The sequence below is a fragment of the Python bivittatus genome, unplaced genomic scaffold (genome assembly GCF_059951505.1).
Source record: "Python bivittatus isolate LINGU-HERP-01145 unplaced genomic scaffold, Pbiv_v1 ctg000020_np1212, whole genome shotgun sequence".
NCBI classification, from domain to species: Eukaryota; Metazoa; Chordata; class Lepidosauria; order Squamata; family Pythonidae; genus Python; species Python bivittatus.
In genome coordinates, this window is record NW_028277030.1 from 127,870,353 (window position 1) to 127,885,095 (window position 14,743).

The 14,743-nt window shown below is 35.7% G+C and overlaps 1 protein-coding gene across 4 annotated transcripts in view; it reads right to left on the reverse strand.

Moving 5' to 3' along the window:
- The window catches only part of CCDC88A (coiled-coil and HOOK domain protein 88A), a 100,978-nt gene that overhangs the window by 46,844 nt on the left and 39,391 nt on the right, over positions 1 to 14,743 (reverse strand). For all 4 annotated transcript variants that reach the window (XM_025169993.2, XM_007433420.3, XM_025169994.2 and 1 more), the window contains 5 exons: positions 12,235 to 12,419; positions 11,122 to 11,259; positions 8,622 to 9,692; positions 6,768 to 6,895; positions 1,388 to 1,529 (listed from right to left, as the gene is read on the reverse strand). In XM_025169993.2, the coding sequence (XP_025025761.2) occupies positions 1,388 to 1,529; positions 6,768 to 6,895; positions 8,622 to 9,692; positions 11,122 to 11,259; positions 12,235 to 12,419 (1,664 nt within the window). The remainder of the gene's footprint in view (positions 1 to 1,387; positions 1,530 to 6,767; positions 6,896 to 8,621; positions 9,693 to 11,121; positions 11,260 to 12,234; positions 12,420 to 14,743) is intronic.

The following is a 14,743-nucleotide window of genomic DNA, read 5'->3' on the forward strand; positions in this document are numbered from 1 at the left end:
CTTATTGTTGCAGCAAATACTACATGGCAAATATTTAGGGACTGATTAGCCCATAGCAAGATTTTCTTCTAATGACTGCATTGTTAATTCATTATTTCATTATTTAATTTATGATTTATCAAAAAGACCATACAGGCCAATACACGCTTCAGGCTACAATCCTATGCCCATTTATTTGGAGTAAGACCTACCGAACACAGATAGAATTAGGCTTCCAAGCCTCAAAAGAACTACACAAATTCTAAATATTCTTATGACTCAATAACTTCTTTAGTATATTTTTAAATGATTTTATTTTTTCTATAAAATTCAAGAATCAATATTCATACTAGTAGAAATAGTATGATGCAAAAATAATGCTACCATCATCTTTTGAGTAATTGGGAGTCAACCAGGTAGAGTCAATCCAGTAGAGTGAAACCCTTGCAAGAGAGGCAGAAAGAGGATAGTGAAAGGCATTCTGGTGAGCTAAGACTTAACAGCTATTCCCCCTCTTCCCTATTCTACTTTGCTTCCCCAGCAGTTGAGAAACAGAAACACCTAGGAAACTGCCTGAGGTTTGCTTACGTAGACACCCACAGAGACTACCTTAGGGGAAAAAAAAAGTTAAGAAAACAAAAGCATGCATTAAGCCTGGGAAATAGAGAAAGAGTAAGGAAGAAACTCAGACTGGCTTCACCCTAATTCATGGGGGAATAAGAGGGAAGGAAGACACAGTCAGGCTTTCAAGATTGTGTCACTATAGCCTATATCAATAAAGTATAGTTTCAATCAAACTTGGAGTCTGTTTCCTGACCTGGCCTACCTTACAGGGCTAACAGCTTGCTACCAACTCAGTGCCTGTTTCCTCTCGCTGAATTGCATTAGGATAGATAGATGAGAGGCAGAAGTCCCTTTGAGGAAATCATTCCAAAAAGGTAAGAGGGTACAAGGACAAATTACTTTGGACTAAATGGATGAAAGTGAGTTGCTTATGTTGCTACTTGTAAGTAAGAGCTGGGAATTTTCCAAAGGGTAAGGAAATGTAGTATTTACCCTATTTTTGCTGAATTCCTAGAAAGCCTAACTACTGATGTGGTGAACATTTCTTCCCCACATTTTTCTTCCTCCCCAACTGCTTCTCCCTAGTTGCTTTAACCCAGGTTTTCATTTGAACTTGTATCCCTCCTGATAAAAAAAAGTGTCAGTTTAAGAGTAGAAAAGTACAGTTGGCAGAAAACTGTACTTTAACAACTCTCTTGCTTTAAAATTAGCAGTCCTTATAAATAGTAGGCATATTTTATTTTGTGGATTTGCAATTTAATAAATGTTGTAAACTTTTTATGAACTTAAAAATAAGTTTCAGATATTACATCACAAGATAGAAGGGAACATTTTTTTAACTTACTGTCTTAAGCTCCTGGCGGAGCTGTTGGTTTAGATTTGTTGATTCTTCTAATCGTGCTTCCAAAGCAGCAATTTTTTCTTCTTTTATTTCAAGTGATTTCTTCAGTGTAGACTCTAATCTTGACTCCAAAAGTTTGTATTTACTGTTTAATGAAACAATTTTAATGAAGTTGTCATTATCAATAATTTGCTTTAAATAAATCATAAACTTTATATCAGCTTAATAAATTTGAAAATGCTAGACAGTTTTGAAATTAATGTATTTATGTAAGAAAAAAAGCACAGTTCCCACACGAAGCTATTTTGTAAAAAATTATACAAAATGTGTGAATCTAGCATCCAATACACTTGCTACTTCACAACATTAAGAAAAACTGACCTGGTATTCTGCACACGTGTACAAATATGGTACTTCAAAGTTTGTTTTGAGATATAATGGAGACGGATTCTAAAGAACTCCTAATTTTCAAACTAGCCATATCTGCAACTACATTTTCAAACAATGCTATACTACTACACTATACCCTTCTGAACAAGAAGAGTTTTTATAATTGTATAATGCATACCAAAGAAGTATGAAAAAACATTGCAACATACCTATAGAAATGTTGCCCTCTACTCTTCCCTGTAACACTGAGAAGATGCAGATCAGAAGAAAAAAAATGCTATAAACTTATTTTTAAGAACGAATTTGAAACCATGTAATCAAAACCTTGCTGAAATGTGTGTATGGCTAGTGAGCCTTTTATATCATTACTGCCACAGTCAGAACTGCTCTCCTCTATTGATTATAGATAACTATGCTAAGTAAAATAATATAAAACTTGATTCCATTTAAAACATTCTTAAACATCTTTGTAACTAAAGCTACAGCTAAACTAAAGTATGTAAACTAAAGTATGTAAAACACAATTAATTATCCAACATATATTCTTTGCTAACTTGAGCTCTAGATATTAGGACATAAAGTACCGTGCAATGGTTTGTTTAAAAAAAAGTTACAGAAAATAGTAGATGAGCTGTACCTCACTTCATCAGGGGCATGGAGTGGTTAGACAGTCAAACAGTAACCAAGAATTTCTGATTTATTGTCTGTATATTATTTTTCCCTTTCTTTCAGCCAAGCAAATAAAACAATAAAACCAGAAAATGATTAATTCATATGACACATGAAACATGAACATGAAGCTCCTGATTTGTTTCTTTTGACCAAGCTAAGATACTATAAGCCAGGAATATGCTTTCTTTCTTACTGATAAGTCCTAGTTTGAGAAGAACAAAACAGGAACCCAAATTTTATTTCGGGCATTGTGTAAAGATTGCTATTTCTGGCTTGTTTGCTGTCATAACATAAATGGGAAAGAAGATGCTGCACATCTAAATACCCTGCTTGCCAAAACATAACAAAGCTATTCTATGTTATAAGAATATGATGATTTAATTTTACACAAGAATATGTGTATAAAATAAGGTACACAATATGAATATGTTTTGGACAGTGTGAACTGCAGATGGATGTTTAGATGTGGGGACAAGAAAGTATCATTGTTGTGAGAAAAGGGAATGACAGAAAAAAATTACTGGTTATGAATCTATGAATTACTGGTTATGCTGCTTTTGGCAGATAAAGTGAACTGTATGCAGAGAGTAGGAAGATTCTGAAGTTCTGAAGAAGGTATGTCAAGGTTGATCATAAATGCAGTGAAAGAAACTATTGTGGTTGTGGTTAAGAGAAATAAAGCACAAGACAGAGTTGATGGTAGAGAATTTTTGCCTTCTGGGTGCTTATAAGTTATTATTTTTGTTTTGTGGGAGTCTCTGGTCTGTTAAAATTGGTTGTGTGACAGTTACATAAAGAACAGATCTCTTTGTCTTTATTGTAGTTATTGGCAGAGGGAATAGATCACTTCAGGAGTTTTTGTTTTGGGGGATATGGGAGGGATGGTTGATTAGAAGCTCCTGGAATAGGGGAAGAGAAGTGGGACCTGTACCAATAATTACAGAAGATGGAGTATTGGCAGTTATTGCCTGCAGTCAGAGGGAGGGAGGGAGGGATATCAGCAACCCCCTTATCACCTTTTTCCTGGTAAATGCTACATCAGTGGTGAATAACACACAGTGGGTGATTTAATCCACACTGGGTGATTTAATAAGACTCTTGGTTGATTTAATCTGGGATGGTAAGGCCAATCACTGAGGGACCATCTTTTCCAATTCTTTCTACCCATGTACCATGTGCCCCTCTTCTTATAATCTCCTTCCTGCGCTGGCAGAACTGGTCTTGAAGGAAGGGTTAAGGGTCCTGAAACATTTTGTTTTCAGGGATGTCCAACAACCATGCTGAACTAGCTCTGCTTATAAGACACCTTTAGCAATAAACTAGGAAGGAGACTAGCTCACATGCTTGTCCTATGTTTTTGGATCACTTTCAACATGTATTTCTTGAGGATGTGGACAGGATGTTTGGATGAGTTTAGACTACCACATATCCGTTAGACTCACTTCCCTTTTTGGCTCACAGTTCTGGAAGGGATCAGTTGAGGAAGGTGTTCTTTTTGATTAACAGTATCTTCCCCAACAGAGGACAAGTGCTATCTGCCCTGAAGTAGGCAGTGATATGTCCTCTCTGGAAGCCATCATCTTTAGATACCTCCTTTTTAACAACTACAGACCAGCATCAAATTGACCATTCCTAGCCAAGGAGGCTAAGAGTGATGATAGGACAACTCCAAGTACTCCTGGTTGAAACTCATTATCTGGTTAGAACCAAGACAACTTTGGTCTCCATGATGGACAATCTATTAGGGGAAAATAGGGGCAATGTTCCTTGTTGGTGCTCCTAGAGAATTCTAAAGTTTTTGATACAATCAACTATGGTATCCTTAGCATCACCTTAGGGAGCTGGGGGCATAACATTGTCAAGAATAGGATCTAGTCAGTAGTACTACTAGAGAATTAGTGTTCCACCCCAAAGCTTTTATGTTGTAGAGTTGCTTTGAGTTTGATTCTGTTCCACATTATATTTACCACCCAAGTTTATTATCTCCTTTCCATCCTTATGAGGTGTATTGGGCTTCATGGTTGCCTCCCGCTTGGGCTGAACTGCAGACAGGATTAGGTACAAGTTGAGACTGAATTCAGACACGTTTATCAGTCCTGTAGTCAGAACAGATCTCAAACAATTGAAAAGGAAATTCTCTTTTTTAGGTGGTGGCATGCTTCCCCTTAAGAATCAGGTGCACAATTAGGAGATGTTCCTTGATTCCATGTTGTCCCAGACTGCCCAGTTCGGCATGTTGGAGAGGTGTACCTATTCCCATTTGCATTCCATTATTCCCAGTTGTGTCCTTTCCTTGAGAGATCTTATGGTTTATATTCTAGTTAACTCCTGATTAGATAATTGCATGGCACTTTACATGGGGTTCCCTTGAAGGAGATCTGGAAATTTTAGCAAGTATAAAATGCACCAGGCCGAGTTCCTGTCAAGCATCATGGCCAGAGCATATTGCACCACTTCTGGCCAAGTTGCACTGGCTTTCAGTAAACTTCTAAATCAAATTCAAGGGGCTTGGTATTATACATAAATCTTTAAATGGCTAGGGCCCACTTATATGGAGGAGTGGCCCAGGAGCTTGCCATGTGTTCAAAGCTAGACTTGAATCTATTAGGGTCCATGATTTTTTTAGTGATAGTCCCAGTATTATGGAAATATGAAAACCTATGTTGATATTTCAACATTTCCTCCATAGCGGTGTTGTTTTTAATGTGTTCTTTGCTTTTGTGTTGTATTTTGTATTAGTTTGATTACTGTATTAATTTTTGTTTTAAAGGCAATAATGTGTTTTATGATGTTTAACATTTTATTTGCTTGATTTGAATGTTATGTATTTGACCTTTGTAAACTTTGCAGAGAGCACTGAAGTATATAAATACAAATAATAGAACATATTGTATATATTTGTTGATGTATATGCCACAAATACAGAATGGATACATTCTAAAAAGTGCAACCATGCTGCAAATGTCTTATCCACCATAAAACCATTTAAACATTAGGAAACTGTTTCCTTTCCTCCAAAACAATATACTGTAATTACATTTTGGGGAGAAAAGCATCTAAAATCTCATACTTCCATGGAAACTATTTAACCTAACCAAACTAAAAGAGTCTTATGTAACTTTTCACAAGAGTCCCTCCTTGTGGGGGAGTTGGGCGGTGATATAAATTTGACATATAAATAAATAAAATAAATAAATTTCCCTACTCCACTTTCTCCCCCACTTACTCTCCCATCATCCAATCACTGAATTTGCTTTCCCCACACTTCATTCTGACCTAATTCTCTACTTATTAAGAGCTAATGATGGAACAAATAATAGAAGATATTTTAAAATAGGGAAAGCCTTGATATTTTCCTTGAGGCTTCATATTGAAAGCTTGTTGCAAGATATAAAATAATGAGGCTGATTAACTTTAGAGATAAAAGATACTAAATATGCCATGATCATTATGTGAATCACTGCTAATAACAGACTGCAGTACCGACTATTATTCTCAGTTGAGTAGCACATTGACAGAAGAGCTAGTCAGAACCTGAAATTCTCCCTTTCTTAACAATTTTTTCCCCATTTCCACAGGATATGCCATCAAGTAAAGGAAACAGATGTTTGTATGTTACTGGTATTACATTTGCAGATACAGAAAGTTTTGTTTTTGTTTTTATCTGCGCTCAGTCGTTACCGACTCTGCAGTGACTGCTTGGACGAGTCCTTGCAGTTTTCAAGGCAAGGTGTTTCGGAAGTGGTTTGCCAGAGCCTCCTTCCTAGAGCAGAGCCCAGCTGGCGAGCGCAGGAGGTGGAGTTTCCGTTGCTTTACGCCCTTTTCGGGCGAGCGCGGTTTCACGCTTACTGGCAACTGCTCCTGACTCCTTTTGCAAGCCACCGCCAGCATTTTTCCTCCCACCGGAGTGAGAGTACCCATTTATCTACTCATGTGAGTTTTCGAACTGTTGGGTTGACACGAACTGGGGAGGAAACAGGAGCTCACCCTGTTAACGCGAAGGCTGGACTCGAACCGCTGAAGCGTCGACCATTTCTGGCCGGCAACTTTCAGCGTCATTAAGCCGCTGCGCCACCACGTCCCTTACAGCAAGTTAAGGATAGCCAAAATCATTTTCAGAGAGAATTGTTATGCTTCTTTTGTCTGTATATGATATGAAAACCATTTATTTTCCTATTACTAGGCTTCAAAATCTAAATTCCTAAAACCATTGCCATTAAAAATATGAGATACATTCTCTGCTATCCTTGTACAAGCACCATAGAGCAACATGGAGAGCTATCCCCCAATCTAATCCAGAGAGTCTTTTACATACTCATACCTGTCATCAGTATTCTGCTCATCATGTAAGAGGCGTTCCTTGTTTAAGCCTATCTTTTCAAGTTCATGTGTAAGCTTTTCTAAGTCATTATTCATCTGCTGGGTCTTCAGTTTTTCACTTACCAAATCCTTAAAACAAAACAATGGATTGAACAAATGGCATTACTATTTACTATTTGTTACAAGCTATAACAAAAAAGACACAGATTTTCAGAAAGTGATTGCTAGAAAGATTACTATTCCTGTATTACTCACACTATTTTAATCTTATCACTTTTTAAACAGTACAAACTCTGTCAAATTTGTTTAGTACAAATAAAGCTAAATACATGGAAAAAGTGGTAACTGTTTTTCAAACCATCTTCAACGTTCTCTGTCTCCTATACTGCATTAAGATCTAGTAGATCAGCACTTGAGAATGAAGTAAAATGTATGATATATGATTATATATAAAATAACGGCTTTGCTTTAGTGAATTTTTTTTTTACTTCTGTTAAGTCAGAACGCTTGATAGTTTGTAATCTTCTCTAACACTAATGCCTCCATACCTTCTTTAGTCTACCTATGCTGATTTCCCAAACTTCTGGTTCTGGATCTAGAACCCTCTTGAAAATTGCACAAGCTTACATATGGACCTATGTGGATAGGACTGAAAGACGGAAATAAAATTCTTGCTTTCTCCTATGGCAAAGTTACCATTAGATACAAACAACAGGCATTTAACTAAACTTTAAAAATCCAGAAAAGTAGCAATAATATTCTACAGAATGTCCTAAAACAATTTAGTGTTCAGTGGTTTACGAAGATTACTTCCACAGTAGCCCTTTTCACTGAAATTGCTATCCTTTGTTTGCTCACAGTATCTAGGCTACAATTGTGCCAAAGGGTCGTTTTCTAGCTTTCCTTGTACTTTATTCCTCTATACGCTTTTAGGATAAAAACCTAATCATTTCAGAATGATCCAGACTTCTTCATATACAGAGAAAGCCAAGCGAAATCAGCTTATATTAGACATAACTAACTTAACAATCACTTATTTCAAGGATATTACAGCACTGTCCTGTTCACAGTGGACAGACAAATCATCAATAAGTCTTTCAAATACCACTGTGCTTTTAATTTAATATGTTCTTTTTCAAAATTCTACTCCATTATTTCTTACTATTAAGCACAGCAGGATGTTGTTTGATTACTTGGTCTCACAATTAAGTAGCTTCTGTGTAATGTTGATTACAGTATTGTTTTCATTGTTTTTACTATTGTTTTATAGCAAAATAGCTGTAACTTCAGGATAAAACAAAAACAATGAAGTAAAGCAGTATACCCTCTTTGTCAATTAACTAAGAGCAAGATATAAGGAAGCAAGAAAAGAACTGAAAAAGCAAGGAGGAAGTTACTACTTAATTTTGCAGGGGACCAACTTATATATGACACAAAAGAGCCACGGGGAAGACAATTGCTATATGTAGTTAAATGTAGTTAAATGCCAATTTATTCCATTAAAAAAAAAATCCTTCCAAGAAATGCCTCAATACCAGTAAACAGCCACAGTGTGGAAAGAACCAAGGTACAAGTGCTCACAGAACTCATACACCTCAATAAAGAAGAAAAAAGAGCAAAATTAATCTGATGTACACATTATATAGGAAGCACATAAAATAGTATAATGTTAACGACTTCTTTAAAACATCTAAACAATCTTTCTGAACCTGAGTTTATAAAGAGCTTTTAAGACTAAATAAATAAAAATACAATTAATTTGTGGTAAGTAAATTGTTGAAATGACATTGATATATTACTAACACATTACAGCTATATTCATAATGAGAGCATATCATGCAATAGTGAACATTACCTCACGTAATGTGACAAGTGTTTTTTTGTCAATGGTGGCTCTTTTTACAAGCTCTTTATTTTCCTTTTCCATTTCCTTTAGACGAATAGATGCTTCTTTACATACTCCAATTTCTTTAAAGAGTGACTTGTTCTCTTTTTCCAGGTGACCTATTTTCACATTATTTTCTTCTAATGTGCTATCCATAATATCTGCTTGTTGTCGGAGCCTTTTATTCTCCTTCTCTAGCTGCTTCTTATCTTTTTCCAGCTGGGTGGTTTCTTGCTCCAAAAGTTTATTCTCTTTTTCTAATTTTTCTAAGCGTTTACTGGAGATTTTGAGTTCTTCCAGATGTTTTTGCAGGGTTTGATTTTCTGACTCCAGTTCTTGTAATTCACTTTCTAGATGTTGAATCTTTTTGCTGTTGTTTTCTAGGGTTTTCTGCAACCTTTGATTTTCTGTATCCAAGCCTTGGTAACTTACTTCTAAACGTTCTGTCTTTTTAAAAGATGTTTTCATAAGCTCCAGGCTCTTCTGTAGCTGGTTTTTCTCACTTTCCAGCTCTTTATTTTCTAGTTGTAACTGAGCCATCTTGATATTGATACTCTTCAAAGATTCAACAGTTCTTCTGAGTTCTAAGTTTTCTTCATCAAGTTGTGCATTCTCTTTCTCTAAGGACTCTAACTGAAAGCTGAGATTTTTCAGACTATCTAAAGTCTTTTTCAGCTTTCTGTTTTCAACATCTAGACTGGAATTCTCTTGTTCTAAAGAATCTATTTTTTCACATGTAATTTTTAAGTTAGTAATCCTTTTCTGTAATAGTTCATTTTCTTTTTCAAGATGATGAACTTCTTTCTCCAGTTCATCCATTCTTTCTCCCTTTTCTTTATAATGTTCTAACTCTTTTTTCATTTGCTTCTTTTCAAATTCTATTTTACTTAATTTACTGCTTGTCTCCTTGATAGATTCATGGAGAATTTTATTTTCCTTCTCAATATCTTTTACTCTTGCTTCAGCACTGATTTGTGAACGCTGTCTAAGTGAAGTTACAGTTTGATTCAAGTGTTCATTTTCCTGTTCCAGGATTTTAATCTAATTTATTGAAATGAAAAATGAAAATTTTAATCAGGTATGAGTCACTGGTCTGAGATGGGTGGCTATATAAATTGAATGAATGAATGAATAAATAAATAAATAAATTTTGTATTTAGATACTATAAACAGCTTCTAAGACTTAAGATTTGAAAAGATGTATTTTACAATCTAAATTATAAAGCTAGGCTTTCAGACTGCAGTGAGGCAGTTACATTATTGTCTCACCACATACCCATTTCAATCCAAATAGCTCATTTTCAAATTTGTACAGGGCAGACACTTCAAGAAACTAGGGGAGTTCTCCCTTGAACATTTTATCAGTTTAATTATCAGGCAAGTTTCCCTTTGATAAAGTACTGAGGTCAGAGAGCTAAAACAATGGAAGCAGTATTTCTTTGGTCAAAAATTATAAGTGTTTGGGTTACTCTGACAAACTTAAGCAAAAAACCCCCAAAAAACAAAAACCCAACAACAACTACATCTGGACAAAAATATGTCTAATTTAAGAGTTAGTCAAGAAAAGTGCTTGAACTATTCTGTTTGAAGGAAAAGCCAACGGTCATACACTCTATAAATAGCGAGGTAAGTCTGGCAGCAAATTTTCTGGACAGATTGCTCCCACTTTAGAACAAATTGAGTAATTTGTTTCTTCAAAGAATACAGTTGTGTCCTAGTTAATCAGATCCCAAAGGGAAGGGCTGCCTGCTCACAGAAAGGCTAATCATTAATGCACATGGTTTCTGTCTCCTGCCTCCTTGTGTACTGCATGGAAAAGGCTAGTTCTCAGGAAACTGACAATTTGAGATTTAAATACAGAGACATATAAATAATAAAAAGAAATTAAAACTGTTCATATGAAAACCACAGTAGGGAAACAAGACCAAGATTAACTTATTTTATGTAATATTCTAAAAGAACTGATCGATATTGCTGATGGAAGTTTTTCCATTCCAGCAAAACATTTTTCTCAAGTGCAAAGACCAACACCACTTTTGTTGATTTCTTGAAACTGTAATAGCACACAGGATGGCAGCACAACACCTGGTGGTATCTATAATCCTATACCCTCTCAAATTATTTTAAAGATTAGTTTAATATTCTTTAAACATGAAAGAAATCTCATGAGAGAATTCCAGGATTTCATGACATTTCAGGATGAGCTTATCACAATCTTAGAAGATTTTGCAGTATTGTGAAGTATGGGGCACAACATTTGTTTTTGTTCTTAAATTCTGAAAATATAGAAGGTTGCTGATCACAGTTATTATACAGAAAAGAGGTCGTACAAAAATCATCCTCTTCCATTTATGACAGTTTCTGTTAGATTAATTAATTCTGTTAGATTAATAGATTTTTATCAGTTGAAAAACACCATTTATTATTTAAATGTGCAAACTTCAATAAAACAAATATCTGTATATATTACCTGTCTCTCTGAATTTTCTCTCAAAGTTTCAATCGTTTTTTCAAGCTGTGCTTTCTCTTTCATAAGATCTTTGCAAAGATTCTGACTAATCTGATGACTTTGTTTCTCTTCAGTAAATTCATTCTTAAGTCCTTCCAGCTGTATGGAAATTCATCAAATTTAAATTTTGATTTAATAAATTTCAAGTGTATATGTTTTTTGAAGGAACTGATTAAACAATGTGTATCTATATCAAAAGTCTATCAGAGATTAAATTTTAATACAAGAAAAACTGCATCTAAGATGATGTGCTGTATGCTGTTTCCTCATTAAGAAAGAAATGTGCCTTAAAGGAGCCTGTCAACAAAAACCACCAAATTTTTTAATATACAATACTTAAGAAAAAATATAAAAAGATAAAAGATTGGTTTATATAAAATATTTGTGTGTTTTTATTATCACTTATGTTAAAATTTTATATGGGAACAAAGATGCCTATGTTTATATTTTTCTGCTTAAAAATTACATAAATTCTACTTCTTTCCATGAGATGTACCAAAAAGATTAGATTAAAAGAAGAACTTTTAAGAGACCCTTTGGGACAAAACGTCCATGGGTAAGATGACTACAAGGAGAAAAAATTGACTGGGGTTCTAATTCTCCATATCCCAATTCCTATATTATCCACTTTGCAGTCTTTTCTTTTCATTCCTTATAATCCTCCATCACAACTAATATTCACAGATTCTGTTACTTACCTTCACTTTGCTAACATTCATTTTCTCCCACCCCATGTGTTCTCTTCTTTCTCTTCTCTATATTCTCCCCCAAACTGTATATTATGGGAAAGTCCTAATGAATACAGATGCCATTTTTTAAAAAAAATCTGTACTAAAATCCCAGAAAAAAAATGAAATACTATTCCACTAGTACAGACAGTAAAATGGATAGGATTTCTACTGATCTGAATATTGTTATCTGCAATGGGATAAACAGGAATGGGCAGACACAATAAAGTTTATGGTAGCAGCACTGAGATACTGTTACTTTTAATATATTTAGAAAAGCTAAATTTATAAAATATGCACTTGGATATAACATCTTCCTAACTTAGAATCATAAAATAATTAATACCTTTTTATTTAGCCTTTGATTTTCCTTTTCCATTTTCATTAGTTTTGAGTTACTGCCTTCTATGGAACCCATTGCATTTTGTAATTCTTCTACTGTTTTTAATAAAGTTTGGTTTTCCATTTCTAGTTTTAATAATCTACTTGATGTTAGTTCATTCACTTCATGACCAAGTGACTTCTGTGGCACTGTTGAGTTAAAACAGAAGGTAAAAAGGATTAATTGCCCATTTGTTATCTAAACTATTACTTATATATAATGAGACATAACCATTCCAAGGGGCTACAGCGACTGTCCCTACTTCATATATTCCTATCATTTGCTATTGTATAAAGAAAAGGAGAGAGCTTCAGCAATTTATTTTTTTTCAGAAACAAATATAAATATCAAACCTAAATAATTACTTTAATAGATTTTTTTTCCCAACCTGAAAATTAAACTTAATTAGCATTGACTGTTGACTAAAAACCACCATTATTTATTAATCAGAAACACAATTATATCTATGAAGATTATTCTGAATCACAAATATTAATATAAAACAATCCAGTTATACTATGGTCCTGAGGTGTGAAACTGCAAGATCATACAGAATCCAGTATGTGCAGAATTTGGCTTAAGGTTTATTTGTTGAGTAAGATATACTAATTACCCTTTGGACATGAAATATGGATGTCAAAACATATACTATAAGAAATGAAACTGACTGGGGCATTTCTCATTTGGATAGGGTACTATTTCCACTTAGTAAAGCCTTCACAAATTATTTTGAAAAATAACTTTGTAACTTAAACAAGATCAATAATGTATAACTGGATGCTTTGTTTAACTTGCTGTGAGACTGGCTGCATCCACTTTCCCAGGTGAATTCCACATTTGAAAAATGCCACCCAGAGTCACTTGTTGAGATGGGCAGCCATACAAATTGATTACATACAGTGGGGCAAAAAAGTATTTAGTCAGCCACCAATTGTGCAAGTTCTCCCACTTAAAAAGATGAGAGAGGCCTGTAATTTTCATCATAGGTATACCTCAACTATGAGAGACAAAATGGGGAAAAAAATCCAGAAAATCACATTGTCTGATTTTTAAAGAATTTATTTGCAAATCATGGTGGAAAATAAGTATTTGGTCACCTACAAACAAGCAAGATGTCTGGCTCTCACACACCTGTAACTACTTCTTTAAGAGGCTCCTCTGTCCTCCACTCGTTACCTGTAGTAATGGCACCTGTTTGACCTTGTTATCAGTATAAAAGATACCTGTCCACAACCTCAAACAGTCACACTCCAAACTCCACTATGGCCAAGACCAAAGAGCTAGCAAGATGTCTGGCTCTCACACACCTGTAACTACTTCTTTAAGAGGCTCCTCTGTCCTCCACTCGTTACCTGTAGTAATGGCACCTGTTTGACCTTGTTATCAGTATAAAAGATACCTGTCCACAACCTCAAACAGTCACACTCCAAACTCCACTATGGCCAAGACCAAAGAGCTGTCAAAGGACACCAGAAACAAAATTGTAGACCTGCACCAGGCTGGGAAGACTGAATCTGCAATAGGCAAGCAGCTTGGTGTGAAGAAATCAACTGTGGGAGCAATAATTAGAAAATGGAAGACATACAAGACCACTGATAATCTCCCTTGATCTGGGGCTCCATGCAAGATCTCACCCCGTGGGGTCAAAATGATCACAAGAATGGTGAGCAAAAATCCCAGAACCACACGGGGGGACTTAGTGAATGACCTGCAGAGAGCTGGGACCAAAGTAACAAAGGCTACCATCAGTAACACACTACGCCGCCAGGGACTCAAATCCTGCAGTGCCAGACGTGTCCCCCTGCTTAAGCCAGTACATGTCTGGGCCTGTCTGAAGTTTGCTAGAGAGCATTTGGATGATCCAGAAGAGGATTGGGAGAATGTCATACGGTCAGATGAAACCAAAGTAGAATGTTTTGGTCTAAACTCAACTCATTGTGTTTGGAGGAGAGAGAATGCTGAGTTGCATCCAAAGAACACCATACCTACTGTGAAGCATGGGGGTGGAAACATCATGCTTTGGGGCTGTTTTTCTGCAAAGGGACCAGGACGACTGATCCGTGTAAAGGAGAGAATGAATGGGGCCATGTATCGTGAGATTTTGAGTGAACACCTCCTTCCATCAGCAAGGGCATTGAAGATGAAACGTGGCTGGGTCTTTCAGCATGACAATGATCCCAAACACACCGCCCAGGCAACGAAGGAGTGGCTTTGTAAGAAGCATTTCAAGGTCCTGGAGTGGCCTAGCCAGTCTCCAGATCCCAACCCCATGGCAAACCTTTGGAGGGAGTTGAAAGTCCATGTTGCCCAGCGACAGCCCCAAAACATCACTGCTCTAGAGGAGATCTGCATGGAGGAATGGGCCAAAATACCAGCAACAGTGTGTGAAAACCTTGTGAAGACTTACAGAAAACGTTTGACCTCTGTCATTGCCAACAAAGGATATATAACAAAGTATTGAGATTAACTTTTG